Below are 18,601 nucleotides of genomic sequence, written 5' to 3' on the forward strand. Positions count from 1 at the left end.
CCCCCAAAATTCGGCGCCTCGGGCGGCCGCCCGGCTCGCCCGCCCCTTTATCCGGCGCTGCATACAAAGCGCACAGACAATATCAATTTTTTAAATAAAAATGTCAGATACATTAAAAAATTTAAATAAAAAATGAATAACCATTTTCAATTTACATTCACAAAAATTTAAATTAATTCATGTGTTTTTATTCTTCGCTTTATAAGGACAACCTGTATATTTACTTCCATATATTCAGTTAATGTAACATCCAACTGGTATATAAAACAGTTGTTGTTTTCTATTGCAAACTACTGATATAAAAGTAGTCACAAAAAACCAAAAACAGCGTGTTTTTGCGACTTTTTGTTTAAAAAGGATCGAAATAAAATAAGAATTTCAACAATACCCGAGTATTTTTATGGCTGGCCTAAGAAAGATATTACGTCTTTACCTTGGACACCTTGTTTTAAGTTTTGACAGGAAATATTTTATAGGAAAAATTATATTTAATTAGTTTATCTACTGAATAAGTAGATTATGGAATATCGAACTACTCAAGAAAGTTTGATGGCAGGTGGTCTGGTGAAATATTTTTATTCGGTAAGTTTGATAAATATTATTAATATCATTTTTAGAAAAAATACTGTTCACATAATTTTGAAACTATTGTCTGTTATATTCTGAAGTGCATGTAGGTATTCTGGAATTAAATGAATATGTTTAGTCACTATTTTGAGAAACTAAAATTACATTTTCATCCCAGAAGAATATACCAGTTTCACAATGAATAAAAATGTAGTCTAATAGAGTCTAGATCAAATTATTAGAAAATGGTCGAATTTAACAAGTTTTTTAGTTTTTTTTTTTAATAGTCCAGGGTAATAAGGTTTTTTCCATGGCACTTGAACAGCCAGGGTACTGAATGAAGCGTTTTTTCGACAGCTAATACCTATAAGAGCAAATTGTAACTATTTCCTGCGTAGGATCTGGCGGCCATTTTTATTTATAAACAATTAAGTGTCAAAAAATGGCATTTTTCACTTTTTTTTTCAAATCAATGGAAAACAGGGAAACTTATGGTTTTTTTAGTACAAATATCTTCGAGATTATGGAAAAAGCTTTAAAATGACGTTTTACAAAGTTTGATATACTCATTTATTGTTAATATAATTGCGAAAAAAGGTCGGAATGGCAAAAAAAATATTTTTGCAATAACTGTTGTAAAAATTAGTGCACATCTTTGAAATTTTTGGCAAATAAGGGTTCTTTGGTGCTTAATATGTGATAAAAATTTCAAAGCGATTCATTCAATTGTTTAAATTTTATTCAAATTATTTATCCCAGAGAGCATTTTTTTGCAATAACATAAGTCAGAAGAAAATAACGTTAGAACCATTCGACAGGTGTCAAATGAAAGAGCATGAGCTATATTTTCAACTTGGTTTAAAAAAAGTGAATAAAAAATTCATTTATTAGTAATAAATAATTATGTAAAAGTATCGTAAATCATTCCTTATAAACTTTTTATTTTGTTATATAAGAAATTATACCTATTTATTACAATTTTTTATCAATTATGATATAGATAACATTACTTGGTAGTTGTGGACTTAAAACAGGGTAAAAAAGTTAATTTTTTTGGAAAAAGTTATTCAAAAAGTTTATAAAGAAAAATTGACGATACTTTTGCATAATTATTTATTACTAATAAATGCATTTTTAAACCATTAAACCATTTAAATGCATATTTAAAATATACACTTTTTTAAACCATTTTGAAAATGTAGCTCAAGCTCTTTCATTTGACACCTGTGGAATGGTTCTAAGGTCATTTTTTTCTGACTTATGTTATTGCAAAAAAATGTTCTCCGGGATAAACAATTTGAATAAAATTTAAACAATTGAAGTAATTGCTTTGAAATTTTTATCACATATTAAGCACCAAAGAACCCTCATTTCACAAAAATTTCAAAGCTGTACACTAATTTTTTACAACAGTTATTGAGTAAATATTTTTTTTTGCAATTCCGACCTTTTTTCGCAATTATATTAACAATAAATGAGTGTATCAAACTTTGTAATACGTCATTTTAAAGCTTTTTCCATAATCTCGAAGATATTTGTAATAAAAAAATCATATGTTTTACTGTTTTCCGTTGATTTGAAAAAAAAGGGGAAAATGCCATTTTTTGACAGTTAATTGTTTATTAATAAAAATGGCCGTCAGATCCTACGCACGAAATAGTTATAATTTGTTCCTATAGGTATTACCTGTCGAAAAAGCGCTTCAGTAACCTGGCTGCTGAAGTGTCACGAACAGGGTATATTTTTGTCTTATTACCCTGGCCTATAAATAGTAAGTGTGCAAACGTTGATATTTGTACAATATTTCTATTTTGCTGATACGCACAACCAGGGCCCCCGTAACCGGGCGTGCAACGCGTGCGACGCACGCGGGCGCAGCCCGAAAACGAAATACGCCAAACCGAAGGTTTGGCAAATAAGAAATATTTATTTTAACGAGATATTCATTTTTTATACAATTTTAATTTTACATTTTTAACGAACATTTCGAGAAATTTCAAAAACAAAAAAAATTGTTTATAAATGAAAAAATAATTAAGATCTTATTTTATATTTGGTGTTAATAATTTACTACTATATATTATTGTATTTTTTTAAAACTATATAATATGGGAATACCTATTTTACAGTACTTATCCGTAAATCGTAAATTTGTTTAGATATCAAAAGTTGTTGTGTTGTAATATTCTGTCCAGATTTGAAACTTTCGTGGATTTTTGAAAATAAAATAATTTCATAAAAATTTGGCATTAGGGTTTTTTTTGAGACGAGGAATTCAAATTTTGAAAAATAAATTTTAACGGTGGAAGCTTGGGTTTTGGGTTAAATAGATTTTTTAATAATTTAATAGAAACACCCAATTTGATAAATAATGCATGCTATAAAAAGGTATAGATAGTAATATAAAAATAATATGTACCATTATATTTATTTATAAACTACCGTTTTTGAAATTCTGATAGCAAGTAGACATAAAGCAAGTGCTTTACTATTAAATGTCCAATCATTTAGATTTATTTATAGAGATCATAATGATTATTTGGTATCATGTTTATTCCAGATAAATATTATAAGCAAAATGATACAATAATTGACATTAAAGTATGTCAAAACTATTTAAAGAATCTAGTTGATCATTTTAAAAATTACAGTCTCCCCCTTCTGTGGTCCCCGGCGCTAAGGTATAAGGTGCCCGCCTGCAAAACTAGCATAATTCCCCTTAGGTTTTTAAAATTAGTATGTATTTTGTATAATACAAGCAGCGAAAAGCTCATTTTGACGCCCACCAAATAGGGGCGCCCGCCTGCAGTTCAGCATCACTTGCAGGCCCGTTGTCGCCGGCCCTGTGTGGCTCAATGGTAAGAGAGCCGACCTTTGGATCAAAGGGTTGTGAGTTATGAATCCCAGCTGATTATCAAATTTTTCTTTATTAAAAATCAGTTAATAGAAATAATTTCTATCCTTGTGGGATCGGTGAAGGGAGACGTTTGGATACAATTAGCGTCTCTTTGTAAAGACAATGAAGACTTTACTATATAACAAGACATTTACTTAACACACACACTACACATTACACTATAATCTGAATGTGAAATCAACTTTATCATGCCAATGGCCAAAAAAATACAGATGTGAAAATGTTGTTGAGGAAATAATTGCCCAAGTGGGAAAATTGGCAGCTGATTAACAAGGTATTCCTTCGTTAAATATCGTGAAACGAAAATATAAACTAAAATTTTTCGATTATGAACATAGAAACAAAACATTTCAAGATCCAAAAACCGCGTTTAATATATTATTTTTTTTTAGAATAATTGATCAAATTCATTGAATAGTAGATTTGATACGATGTCTTATTATGATAATGTTTTTGGTTTTTTCAGTGATATTTTTACATTAAGTGACCATGATATTTTAAAACATTGTCTTGCTTTTCAACAAAAAATAACTGATCCAGTAAAGACGGAGGCAAAAGTAAAGATTGATGCAACTGATTTATTTAGCGAGATAAAAGCTTTATAATTAGGTACTTCAATTACCCAACTCATCAGATCCACTTATATTCTTCAATATATATTTGAAAATAATCTAACTTCATCTTTACCAAATATCACTGTTTCACGAAGAATCATCCTCACTTTACCGGTGTCTGTTGCTTCTGGCGAGCGATCATTTTCAAAATTAAATTTAATTAAACATTGTTGGAGCTGTACCATGGTACATGAGGTTTGGTAATATTAACCATCGAGCAAGAGCTCGTCAATAGAATCGATTTAAAAGATATAAACGAATTTGCTGCCGTCAAATTTAGAAAAACGCCCATTTAATTCAATTTTAAGATATCGATTTCTAGATTTAAAGGCGTAGGCGCAAAATTTGGCGCCAATGTGTTTTAAATGCATTCATTCTTTTCGAATCCTGAGAAAGCTAATATGTATGTAAGAATTTTTGAAAAATTTATACGCAGAATGAAAGATTGCATTTTTACTGAGGGCCGAAAGTCCTTGAAAACTTCTATAATGTTTATTTTAATAAATTACAGGGGTCAAAAAAAAAAGAAAATTTAGCGTAATTTTTAATTTCAAATATCCCATTCAAAAGAACTTTTTGGTCATTCTAAGGGACTTCGGCCCTCGGTAATAATATAATCTATCATTCTGCGTTAAAATTTTTCAAAATTTCTTACATATTAGTTTTCTCAGGATTCGAAAAAAATGAATGCATTTAAAACACATTGACCCGAAATTTTACGCCTACGCCCTTAACTAATATACATATTAAAGTTTTATTTGTTTTTTTGCCATTATCAGTAAATTAGTTACAAAAAAAATTGAATTCTTGCAATTTCTGTTGTAAAAGGAGTAAAGAATAAAAAATTATAGATTTATTTCATAATTGGATATAGGTAGATTTAAAGGGCGCCAAAATATATCCAGCACGCGGGCGCCGCTCAGCCTTGCGGGGGCCCTGCGCACAACAGACCGATTAGTTTCCTGGTCATAACTAGTTTACGTATTCTGTTCTTGATACATGTCCCAACCATCTTATCCTTTACGACTTGATGAATCTGTTGGTGGTAGGTTCTTTGTACGAAGTCATTAATTCGTTGTTGGTTCTTCCCTCCTACTTGTCTTCTATCTTTTCTAAAGCCGACTTGATACTCTTGTAGGATTCTTTTCGTGATGCAATTTAGTCGATTTCTCAATATGCTTGCTCAAAATTTTGCATCTACTTTTACTAAGGCTATACCTATATTTGTCACACTTCAGTTCGTCTCCTTTTTTATGCGGACACTTACTTACAGGCTTCGTTTCATACCAATCAGTTGGCATTATTTTATTTTCCCATACTTGTAATATTAGTTGATATTTGATATACAGAGTGAGTCTGTAATTTGGAATAAATTCAATATCTCAAATACTAATCGTTTTTTTGAAAAATTCTCAGACCCGTCGATTAGTATTTCAAATTGTCCTTTTTGACATACAATAATAATGTATACTTCTTCTTCTTTGAGTGGCTCTCCTGTCGGAGATTGGATATCATTAGGGCGATTCTAATTTTATTTACTGCTGTTTTGAACAATCCGTTAGTGGTACAGCCAAACCACTCTCTCAAATTTCTCATCCAGGACATTCTTCTACGGCCTGGATTTCTTCGTCTTTGGATTTTTCCTTGCATTATATTTTGTAGGAATGTGTACTTTTGTCCCCTCATCAGGTGGCCTAAGTATTCAAGTTTTCTCTTTTTTATATTCAGTAGAACTTCTGGCTCGTTATTTATTCTGCGTATTACTTCTTCATTTGTAATTTTATCCACCCAACTTATTCTTAGTATACGGCGGTAGCACCACATCTCAAAGCTTTCAAGATTTTTAATATTCCTCTGTTTAAGAGTTCATGACTCAACACCGTAGAGCAAAGTACTGAATAAATAGCATTTTAACATTCTAGTTCGTAGATGAATACTAATATCACGATTACAAAATAATTTTGTTTATAAAAATAGACCTGGCAATTTCAATACGTCTTTTTATCTCGTGATTTTGGTCACCTGTTTCATTGATAAGGGTTCCCAAGTATTTTTTTTAGTTTACTTTTTCAAGTTGGGTACCGTTTATTGTGATACTAGTGTCATTTATTGGATTCTTACTGAATGTCATATATTTGGTTTTTTTGACGTTCATCCTTATGCCGTAGTTATTACATATCTCATTCATACTTTCAACTAGATGTTGTAGATCTTCCGCTGTTCTTGTCATTATCACATTATCGTCAGCATATCGAATGTTATTGATAACTTCTCCATTGACTATTATCCCTTCGTTTGCATATGAGAGAGCTTCTTGGCATATTTGTTCGCTGTAGATATTAAACAAGAGCGGTGACAATATACAACCCTGTCGTACCCCTCTACGTATTTCTATTTCGTCCGATGTTTGGTCTTCTATTTTTATATTAGCTCGCTGATTCCAGTACAGATTTAATATTATTTGTACGTCTCTGGTGTCAATGTTCTTACTCTCCAGGATTTCTTTGAGTTTACTGTGGCGTACTTTGTCAAAGGCCTTTTCAAAGTCTATAAAGCAGGCGTGTACCTCTTGGTTAACATCTAGGCATCTCTGTGTTAGAACGTTCAAGGCAAAGAGAGCACCCCTTGTATTTAATGCTTTTCTGAATTCCATCTGTGTATCGTTAATATCGATGTCTAGTTTTTGATAGATTCGGTTGTGGATGACTCTAAGAAATATTTTAAGCAGGTGACTCATCAAGGAGATACAGTACTGTATATTGAATTGAATATATGCAATATTATGGTTACGGATTTATCATTCAAAAGCTTCAGCAGTTCTGTAGGGATTTCATCAGGTCCGTTTGCTTTTCCATTTTTAGCGTTTCTTATTGCGTATTCTACTTCTTCTTTCAATATGTCTGGCCCGGTTGCATTGATTATCTGAGTTAAGTTGTTTCTATCGTCTTCAAATAATTCATTCAGGTATTCTGTCCATTTTTTTATTTTATTCTCTAGATCTACAATAGGATTTCCATCTTTGTCTTTAAGTTTACCTATTTGGCATTTCTTTATGCTTCCTGTTATCTCTTTTACTTGTTTGTGCATATTGAACACATCGTACTTTTTCTCATAGGTTTCCATTTCTTCACACTGTTCTTTAATCCACGCCTCTTTGGCTTCTTTTATTCTCTCTTTTATGTGTTTGTTTATTTCTTTGTATTTGTCTAGGTAATTCTTCATCTTTCTTCTTTGTTCCATCAAGTCTAGTATGTCCTGTGTCATCCACCCCTTGTTCTTTGTTGTCGTTTTTGTCAGATGTTTCTTTCCTGCTGTTTGTATAGCTGTATTTATGTACTTTAATTTTTGGTTAACGTTATCTGTATCGTTAATTTGTTATTGCACTGAACTGAGGTATTCATTTATTTCTTCTCCTGTTTCTTGTCGTATATTTTTGTTTCTAAGTTTATCTAAATCTAGTGTCTTTCTGTGTGGTCTCCTAATCTTTTTTGGTCTCGCCTCTATCACAGTAGCTAACGGGTTATGATCTGAGCCTTTATCAGCTCCTGGGTACGTCTTAGTACGCATTTAACATCATTACGATACCTCCTTGCTATTAGAATGTAGTCTATTTGATTTCTCACTATTTTTTCTTTGGTATGTTGTGGAAATGTCCATGTATATAATCGCCGAGGAGGTGATTTGAAAAGGGTGTTTGTTATTACGAAGTCTTCGCTCTGGCAAAATTGAATCAATCGATCTCCTCTGTCGTTTCTGTTTCCAAGTCCATAGTTTCCTACGTGTTCTCCTACCTTATCTTGACCGACCTTGGCATTAAGATCGCCCATTATTATGTTAATGTGTTGCTTTTTTATTGTTTTCAGCATTTCTTCTAAGTCTATTCTATTTCATCGTCATCTTTATCTGCTGTTAGTGCATAGACTTGAAAAAGATTTATTAAGTTATGTCTTTCTTTAATTTGTATTAATATTAAGCGTTCTGAGTAAGGAGTACAGGTAATCAGATAATTTTTCCATTTCTTTGAAATGATGATTCCAACTCCGTACCGATGGGTGTCGTTGTCGATTCCGGAGTAATAAAATACGCCATCATTTCGTGTTGAACATTTCCCAGATCCTGGCCATTGTGTATCGCTGATTCCTAAAACATCGATGTTTAGTCTATTCATTTCTTGTTCAACATTATTCAGTTTTCCTGCAGAGAACAAACTTCTTACATTCCACGTTGCAACTCTTAAAGTTGTTGGTTTCTGCATTTTTGTACAAGGATTTTGCAGGTTTACGACCGAGTGAGCCTTGTAGTCTTGTGCTTTTCTCTCTCTACCGGATCTTGGTATCCGATTCCCATGATCAGTAGAGTTTCCACTATTTTTGGTGTACACCGTAATGACTTAACTAGGGGTACTCTATGAGTCTTTAATGCAGTGGTTCCCCGTTGCCTTCTGCATCCTTCCACCGTTGACCATCCTTGGTTCATCCGCCTTTGAGACCGATTTCTAGATCTCAGGGCAAAAGAGTGCCCTTCCACATACTAGCTCATCCGCCTGAAGCCGTTGGCCAGTAAGTGGTGGGATTGCTTATACCGGCAATCATTCGGTAGATTTCACCATATTATCTGGTTACCCTTACTTAGTTTAGCCTGCAGGCCAATGCAGTTGCCCGGGATGTGGCACGAGGAGCCATAAATTTTAATGAGAGTTGGATGTCTTATTGGGACCAGTTATCAAGAACCATCTCCCGTCCATGACGCTCGATGTGGCCGTTCCGATAGAAAGGTACTACCCCTATAATACATCCCATACATCCCAATACATCCCATAATGTATACAGGGTGTCCCAATTTAGAGATATGACGTCATTGTTGATTTTCTTAAATAGCAACACTGTCATTTTGATAGCTATTTTGATAGGGTGTGTAAAAATGTGAAATTTTTATTCCCTACCGCTTATAAGATAATAAAAAATAACAAAGTTATGAAAAACAAGTAATCAAAAAATAATAATTGAATTTAATTATTTCAATTTAGCAAATGCTCATAATGTTGCCGTCAATTATTTTCAAATAGTCAATGGGAAACATTATGAGCATTTGCTTAATTGAAATAATTAAATTCAATTAATATTTGATTACTTGTGTTTCATAACTTTGTATGTTTTATTATCTTTTAAATGGTAGGGAATAAAAATTTGAAATTTTGCAGTTATGTATAACTTTTCACACTATCAAGATAGCTATCAAAATGACAGTGTTGTTATTTAAGAAAATCAACGATGACGTCATATCTCTAAATTGGAACATCCTGTATACATTATTACTGTATGTCAAAAATGACAATTTGAAATACTAATCGACGGGTCTAAGCATTTTTCAAAAAAACAATTAGTATTCGAATTATTGAATTTATTCCAAATCACAGACATAACCTTGTTATTTTTTATTATCTTGTAAATGGTAGGGAATAAAAATTTGATATTTTGCAGTTATGTATAACTTTACACGCCCTATCAAGACAGCTATCAATATGACAGTGTTGCCATTTAAGAAAATCAACGATGACGTCATATCTCTAAATCGGGACAAACTGTATAAATTATTATTGTATGTCAAAAAGTAAAATTTGAAATACTAATCGACGGGTCTGAGTAATTTTCAAAAAAACAATTAGTATTTGAGATATTGAATTTATTCCAAATTACAGACTCACTCTGTATATATTGTGTCCAGAAACTCTTCTAACAAACGAAGACCGGAGATTCCTCAGATAATTTTAAGACAATTGAACCCAATTCACCGAATAGCCCGAAAATGCTTCGTAAGGTAGCTAGAGCTCTTAGAAGATGGCGCCTTGTAATTAGTTTTTTTTTTAATATCTACAGAACGCTTCTAATTACGAAAACTGGTACGCCTATATTTATCTTCGAGAGATAAATCGATTCCATCAATTGCGAATTTCTGGTACCGGTTATAGGCGTCCGTTTTGGGTATTACTAGGTTTATTATAGGTTTGTTCGTAGTACGATCCAATCGATCAGCAACCGTTGCCAACCATCAGACGCATGCGCAGTTAACAGTTAGCGCTGCGCAGTTAACAGTTTGAGTTCGTAGACTACGAACGCGCTTGCGTCTGACGGTTGGCAACGGTTGCTGATCGTTCTACGAACAAACCTATATTAGGGTACGCTTATTTTATTGCACACGTCTCTGTCTTTGACGTTTAAGCATTTTTAAAAGGTAATCCTGCTTTAAGTCGGTACGATGCACCGATTTCTAGAAAAATCAATTTAAAATGTTTTCGTTTTTTTGAATTTGAAATAATTTAAAAAAACGGTGTAATTATTTTACTTTACTGACTAAAGCAAGAGTAACTTTTAGTACTAGAACACCTCATAATTTAATAATTAAGAGTCAAAAATGCTTTAAAGTTGAAGACAAATAACGAAATAAAATATAAATAAAGGAAATCGATTTCTCACTGGAACATAAATAACCACACCAGTTTTTGTTTTTCTAAATTTTAATTTTTGAAAATTTTTTTCAAATTCAAAAAACGAAAATTTTTCAAATGGATTTTTCTAGAAAACGTTGTCTCCTACAGACATAAAGCAAAAGTACCTTTTATACTATAATATCTCACAATTTAATAATCCAGTGTCAAAAATAATTAAAAGTTAAAGACAAAAAGTTATGTAATAAAATAACCGTCATGAAATAAAACGGACGCCTCTGACAGGAACTAGCAATTCCATACTCCATCTTTAAAGACAATAGAATACTCCATCTTTGAAGAGCTGTAGCTCCTTTAGGAAGCATTTTCGGACTAGGTGAATTGGGTTAAAATGTCTCAAAATTATCTAAGGAATCTCCTGTCTTCGTTTGTTAGGAGAGTTTCTGGGGACCCTGTATTTGCTGTCTCTGCAATCATCACCGCACTTGATCATTTCTATACGTATTTAATTTTTCCCGGAACTTCTGTTATTTTTCAGTGCTTGTATTGCTGTCGCCACCTCCTCTTCTGTAGGCTGCCTTTCTACTCTTATTATGGGTCTAGGACGTTTCATCGCCGCCGTTTCGATGCCGCCAGTTCGATGCCGATGCCGGCCGATTCATCGCCAGTCAATTAATCGCTATCTGATGTATTTCCGAATTTTCGACAGTTACAATTATTAGTTATTTTTAGTATTAATTAGGAATTCTAGGAAATGCGAGATATGACGGCGATTAAATGGACTGGCGATGAACCGGCGGCATCGAAACGGCCGGCTATGAACCGGCGGCATCGAAACGTCCCATTCCGTCTTATTATCTTCTCCAACTGCCCAGTTGACCACTGCTTCGCGGTCTACCTCACCATTCAATAACTCTTCGAAATGTTGTTTACACTCCGTCATTATTTCTACCGGATCACTACTTAAATGTCCGTCTTTGCCTTTTATATAACTATAACTATACTAAAATCACAATAGAGATAATATTAACAAAGTAAAAGACGTTGAATGTTACTAGGAGCACTCCCGAATCATGATTTACAATTTAAATACATTGTACATCCCAAATCATGATTCACAAAGTTTATACATTGTAAATCATGATTCGGGAGTACTCCTATGGTAACATTCAACATCTCTTGATTTGTTTATTTCTAGTGCATCTTTATTGGGATTTTAGTATACAGTATCTTTGGTAAGCTTTTTTCATGTTTTTAATTTGTTGATAGAACGACTTCACCTCTTTGTTTTAGAACATTTTTCTGTCTTTTAGTTTCAACTTATTATGATATTTCTTTTTCTTTCTAAACAGAACTTGAAGTTTGCCTCGAATTATTCTTATTTTTTTAAAATCTCTATTATTATTAATTGTCTGTCTTCTTCTTTTCCTTTGCTATCGCTTGACACTCTTCGTCAAACCAATATTTGATTATACTTCTCTTTGTTTCTCTACAGAGGTACTTTCCCACTTTAGCATTACAATCATCCATATTTATATTTAGTCCAGAAAGCCACTGCGCATCCGCTAGGAAAAATATTCTAATTCGGATTTTTTGCACAATCTTACTCAAAAGGGACCCCTTTTATTAAATTTGCATGTTGCCAGGACCAAAAGTTGGTCAAAAATATTTTAAACGTTTTTTTTTTTGTTTTTTTCCTAAAATTATTTTTTTTGCATGGAACAAAATTTCTTTCGGTTTTTTGGATCATTCCAAACAGAAAAGGTCTGTAGTGACTTTTCTCTAAAGTTGATAGTTTTTGACATATAAGCGATTAAAAATTGAAAAATTGCGAAATCGGCCATTTTTAACATTCAAAAACTATGTCAAAAACTGAAAATTTGAATGTTGCCAAGGTAGGTAGATATTCTTTAAACATCGATTGATGAAATCCCGAAGAGTTTTTTGCAATACAATATTCAAAACTCCTTTGTTTTTTAATAGCTAATCAAGCGTGCGCGACACTATTTTCCACCGACAATATGGTGCAAATGAAAGGAATAAATTGGTTATTTCGTAAACCGGCGACTTTAGGGAAAAATCCCGAAACAGGTCGATTTTTATTTTTAAGTTATGATATTATGACATATATGGTATACTAGTGACGTCATTCATCTGGGCGTGATGACGCAATCGATGATTTTTTTAAATGAGAATAGGGGTCGTGTGCTAGCTCATTTGAAAGGTCCTTCAATTGTCTATTCAGTAATATAAACATTTGCATAATTATTTATACAGGGTGTCTAATAATTTAATTTTTTTTGTCAATTTGCCATATGATTTAATTTATTAAAAATTTTTTGGACACCCTGTATATATAATTATGTACATATTTATATTATTGAATAGAGAATTGAAGAATCTTTCAAATGAGCCAGCACACGACCCGTATTCACATTTAAAAAATCATCGATTACGTCATCACGCCCAGATGGATAACGTCACTAGTATACTAATATATGCCACAATATCATAACTTAAAAATAAAAACCGACCTGTTTTGGGATTTTTCCTTAACACCGGTTTACGAAATAACGAATTTATTCCTTTCATTTGCACCATACTGTATACACACATGCAACGGTGGAAAATAGTGTCGCGCACGCTTGACTGGCAATTAAAAAACAAAGGGGTTTTTGATATTCTATTGCAAAAAACTCTTCGGGATTTCATCAATCGATGTTTAAAGAATATCTACCTACCTTGGCAACATTCAAATTTTCAGTTTTTCACATAGTTGTTTTTGAGGGTTAAAAATGGCCGATTTCGCAATTTTTTAATTTTTAATCGCTTGTCAAAAACTATCATTTTTAGAGTAAAGTCACTAAAGACCTTTTCCGTTTGGAATGATCCAAAAAACCTAAAAAAAAATTGTTCCATGCAAAAAAAATAATCTTAGGAAAAAAACAAAAAAAAAACGTGTAAAAAATTTTTGACCAACTTTTGGTCCTGGCAACATGCAAATTTGTTAAAAGGGGTCCTTTTTGAGTAAGATTGTGCAAAAAATCCGAATTAGAATATTTTTCCTAGCGGATGCGCAGTGGCTTTCTGGACTAATTGCGTTTAACCGTGTTTAACGTAAAATTGTGCACTCAAATCGTACGGGGAACAAAATTTGGTAGAATTTTCTTTAAAATGACAAGAAGACCTTCAAATAAGCAGTTTGACAAATTTTTGACATTTAGGTGGTAGTTTAAAGCCTGATCTTGATCTAAATGATTGAATCTAGTTTATTTGTTTGGGATAGTTCCGATATTTTATAGGATTCGAGTTTCATTTTGTACTCTGAGACATTTTTGTGATGAAATAAGAATGATGAAATGAGTTGATCATGCCTTACTCTGTCAAAGGCCATTTCATAATCTATAAAGTTTTCAAACAGCGTTGCGTTAGTAAGTTTAAACCGAATAATACCATCCTGGTTCCCACTTCATTGAAAAATTCGCCTTTTGTGTTACTTATGACGCTATATATATATAGTGCAGTCACTGAAGGTGGATATGAGCTATTACCTCCGATTTCGTTGAACCTCCATCGATTTTTATGAAAATTGGTGAGTGGTTAGAGGATTTCTCCAGGAACAAATGTGACATGGTGCCAACTTGCGCTTTTACCCTAGGGATGGATGCCACCTCTTCTCGGGGATGAAAATTATTTTCTTAACAAAAACCAATACTTCGATAGAGGGACAGATTATAAGCAAAATTTGTTATATAAAGTTATTAAAATAAATCAAAACTTTTTGAGTTATTAAAGATCAAAAATTTTAATTTTTCGTGAGAAACGTACATGTTTTTAATCGATTTTTGATCAATAACTCAAAAACTATAAGTTTCAACAAAAAAGGTATTATTACCAAAATTGAAGCCAATAAAAAACGAAATAAACTCCTTACTAGAAAAACCTTTTAGTGTTAACTGAAAGTGAGTTATAGGTAATTGAATGTACATTTTTTTCGGCGAGTACCCAAATCTAAGTATTCAAGCTAAAATAACGGGAAAATGATGCATTTTATAACATAAACTTATTAAACATTTGTCAAAGTAGTTAGAAATATCTATCAACTGAGCTCCCGAACAAGTTGATTGCATTAAAATTTATGCTACAAAAAATTTTCAAAATTTTTCTTTTAAAAATTTTTCCAAAAAATGTTATTGTGTTTTTTTAAATAACTCCGGTAATTTTTATGATATCAGGTTTACCTGAAAACTATTTGAAACTTAATTCTAAGGGCTATTAAACTGCGTTGAATTTAAATCTTAAAAACCCTTTACTTTTTTTAAAAATTACAGGTTAAATAGCTCCGGTTGCATGGTTCTCGCAGCAAAATTTAAATTTTAAACGTTTCTATCTCGGTTATTTTTTACCCTAAAGTAATTATAAAACTGGTAAAACATTCAATACAGAAAAAACTAAAATTTGGTTACATATCATTTTTACGTATATTGATTGAGTATTTTTGCAGTTATTATCAAAAGAAAATGAAATTTACGATAATTTTGAAGATTCTGATTTTTTTAAATTACACCTTTTTTTCAAAAATATACATTCTAAACCAGTCAAAAATGTTGAAATCGTTACTTATGCTAATATAAAGAAATTATAGTAAGGATTACTATAAATTTTAATTTTTGTGGAAATAGCGTATGTTTTATTTTTCACTTTTTCCTAAAAATATTCAAAAGGGTTTTCTTATTTTCAGCATAACTTGCGTACTTTTAATGCTATTAACTTCTTTTGGAGCTGAGTTGATAGGTATTTCGAAGTACTTTGACAAGTGTTGAAGGTGTATTTTATAAAATGCTTAGTTTTCCCGTTATTTCAGATTGAATACTTAGATTTGAGTACTCGTCGAAAAAAATATACAATAAATTACCCATAACTCACTTTGAATTACTATTAGTTTAGTTCTTCAAGAATTGTATTAAACTTTTTATTATCTTCAATTTTGGTAATAATAACCTTTTTGTAAAAGCTTATAGTTTTTGAGTTATACGTGAAAAACAGCTTTAAAACTTACATTTTTTTACAAAAAAAAAATTAAATTTTGATCTTTAATAACTGAAAAAGTATTGATTTATATTAATAACTTTATATAACAAATTTTCCTTATAATTTGTCCCTCTATCGATTTGTGGTATTATTTTGAACAAAATAATTTTCACTCCCGGGAAGGGGTGGCATCCACCCCCCAGGGTAAAAGCGCAAGTTGGCATCATGTCGCCTTTGCTCCTTGAGATATTCTCTAACTACTCACCAATTTTCATGAAAATCGATAAAGCTTTAACGAAATCGGAGGTGAAAACCTTCAGTAACTGCGCTAATAATAGGATCTGATTTTTTGTAAATACGGTTGTTTATAATTTTTAATTTTTACAATATACTAGTTACGCTCTATAGAATGAAATTTTTATTGCCATTTTAGCTTCTTTAACCAGCTTGTATTTCTGTTCCTTAAAATGTCTGTAAACTATTTGAGCATAAAAGAGGTAAATCAAGATAACATCTTCATAGAATCATTTCAAATAATCGTCGCAAAATGAGGCATCATGTTTTTTAACAAAACATCCCAATAAAGTCAGATTCCTTTGAAAAAATCATTCACTCTCTCCAAACTTTCTATTTTCTACCGTATTCAGAACAAATTTTGCGATTTATTGCAACAATAACAGTAAAATCAGCAAATGGTCTAGGCCGCTTTGAAGATTTTTTTAAGGGTCTGCAATAAAGTACAAAATTTTTTTTACCTGTGACAAAAGAGAACAGTTAGAAAGTTTTGGCGAGACTGCCGGTCATAAACTATTATTTAAATAGAGGTTCTCTTTCATCTTAAAAATGTTGTAGTTGCATAAAGTTGGACGTGTTGAATAAACAAAGAACGATGGAAAAAGGTCGCTTTTTAGAAGAAGTATATTACGTAGAAAACTTAAAAAAAGGTTTCAGTTATTATCTGATAGGAAGTGTTTTTATTTTTTAATTTAACTAAAACATTAAAATCTTGAATTAATATAGCTCCGTAGCTACTCTCCTATTACTTCTTCTTCTTCTTCTTTATCTTCTTCTTCTTGGTCTTCTTCTTATTCGTCTTCTTCTTTTTGTGTAAGACATCACTATGTTTTTTAATGTGTCTCAAGTTGTCATTCCATTGTTCAGGGCCGCCGCTACCATGTGTGCAAAGTGTGCATCGCACACGGGCGGCCGATTATAGGGGTGGCCAAAAGCAGTCCACTGATGATAATTTTTTTTTAAACGAAAATAAATTCAAAAAACAAGAGTTTAATGAAATGGTAACAAATCAATTGGAAGTTATGTCCGACAAAATACATGGAACGTTTTTGTAGTCTGACGTTCCAAATTTTTAACCTGTTCCACAATTAAAACTTCTCCTGTTCCAGTGTTCCCATACATCAAAGTTTGTCCGACTAGACACCGTTAAGCTATTAACAAATTTTCAGCTTGTTATTAATCAACTTTTTTTTTGGTACGCGGGATCCAGGTCTAAAAGTAACGTCGAGATCAGAGCAATTATTTTTCATATACCCGTTACGGTTACGATGTATCTCCTGCACGTTTCTTTAAATACTAGTACCTATGTTGAAACGACTGAAGTGTTAAAAGGGGGGCGTCAAATATTAAGTTGCACACGGGCGGCCAACACTTTAGCGGCGGCCCTGCCATGTTTTTGTGTTATTCCCACTGATCGTCATATTCGTGAACCCTCTGTCACCGTCTTTACTACCCTATTTATTGTCATTTGACTTATGGTTCCACCCTACTCTTCTATTTCTTACATAGTCTTACTTAATGTTCCACCTTGACTCTTTTTGGTATATATCTGTACTTTTAGCTCCGTCCCATAGTATCTGACCATCGATTTTTCTAACGGTTTTCATTTCTGTTGGTTTTAACATTCTTTTGTTTCTCTCTTTATCAGTTCGTGTTTCTACCGCCTAAGCCAGTATTGGTCTGATGACTGTTTTGTGAATTCTACTTTTCATTTATTTTCTGATTGTTTATTTCTCTATATTATGTTTCATTCCGTCAATACCGCTCTGTTTGCTCAATCCACTTGCTCTTCAAATTCTGTTTCGAGCTTTCCGTAGCTAGATAGTGTAATGCCTAGATATTTAAATTCCAACAAGTCTTGTTCTATTAACTGACTCTCCAGCTCTAATTTACATCTTAGTAGTTATAACCATGCATTTCGACTATTTGGGAAAGTTAATAATCTGGGAGATATTTTTAATTGGTGCAGCTTACGTTACAAATCGTCTTTATGGTGTACACTGAACCAAAAAGTACGTAAATATAAAGAAAAAAACATTGATTCAAAAACGGGGAGCATTAATTTTCGTCCAAAGATCAGTGTCATTGGTCCAATGTAAGTAGATACATTAACTAATGCTCAAAACCATTAATTTTTATGAATTATTACGTTCATTCAATGTACTTTCTAGTTAAGAATCAATGTATCGGTACATTGAATCAATGTATCGGTACATTGAATCAATGTATCGGTACACTGAATCAATGGATCGGTACATTGAATCAATGTATCGGTACATTAATTCTTAACTAGAAAGTACATTGAATGAACGTACTAATTCATAGAAGTTAATGTTTTTGAGCATTAGTTAATGTATCTACTTACATTGAACCAACGATACTGATCTTTGGACGAAAATTAATGTTCCTCGTTTTTGAATCAATGTTTTTTTCATTATATTTACGTACTTTTTTGGTTCAGTGAATGTGATCTTCATGTATATTTGTTTATAAATACAAATAGTTAATAAGTTAACAAAATCACGACTTAATATCTACATAAATATTACAAATATAGGTTGAAGCAACGATTTTTTGCCGATTCTCAAACTAATGTTAAGTATGTGTAAGTTTAAAGAAAAAAAAACATATATTTTTAATTAACACAAACAACTTTTTATAATGTAATTTGGAAAAAACTGAATACCTAAATAGAACAGAAATTGATTCTTCTTATAAAATATATTATACATA

The 18,601-nt window shown here is 32.0% G+C and overlaps 1 protein-coding gene across 1 annotated transcript in view; it reads left to right on the top strand.

Moving 5' to 3' along the window:
- The first annotated feature begins 376 nt into the window (after window positions 1-376).
- Window positions 377-18,601, top strand: part of LOC126885009 (protein giant-like) — a 120,413-nt gene continuing 102,188 nt past the window's right edge. The window contains exon 1 of the mRNA XM_050651399.1: window positions 377-582. Coding sequence (XP_050507356.1) covers window positions 520-582 — 63 coding nt within the window. The 5' untranslated portion in view covers window positions 377-519. The remainder of the gene's footprint in view (window positions 583-18,601) is intronic.

This window comes from Diabrotica virgifera, chromosome 5 (genome assembly GCF_917563875.1).
Source record: "Diabrotica virgifera virgifera chromosome 5, PGI_DIABVI_V3a".
Taxonomy (NCBI): Eukaryota; Metazoa; Arthropoda; class Insecta; order Coleoptera; family Chrysomelidae; genus Diabrotica; species Diabrotica virgifera.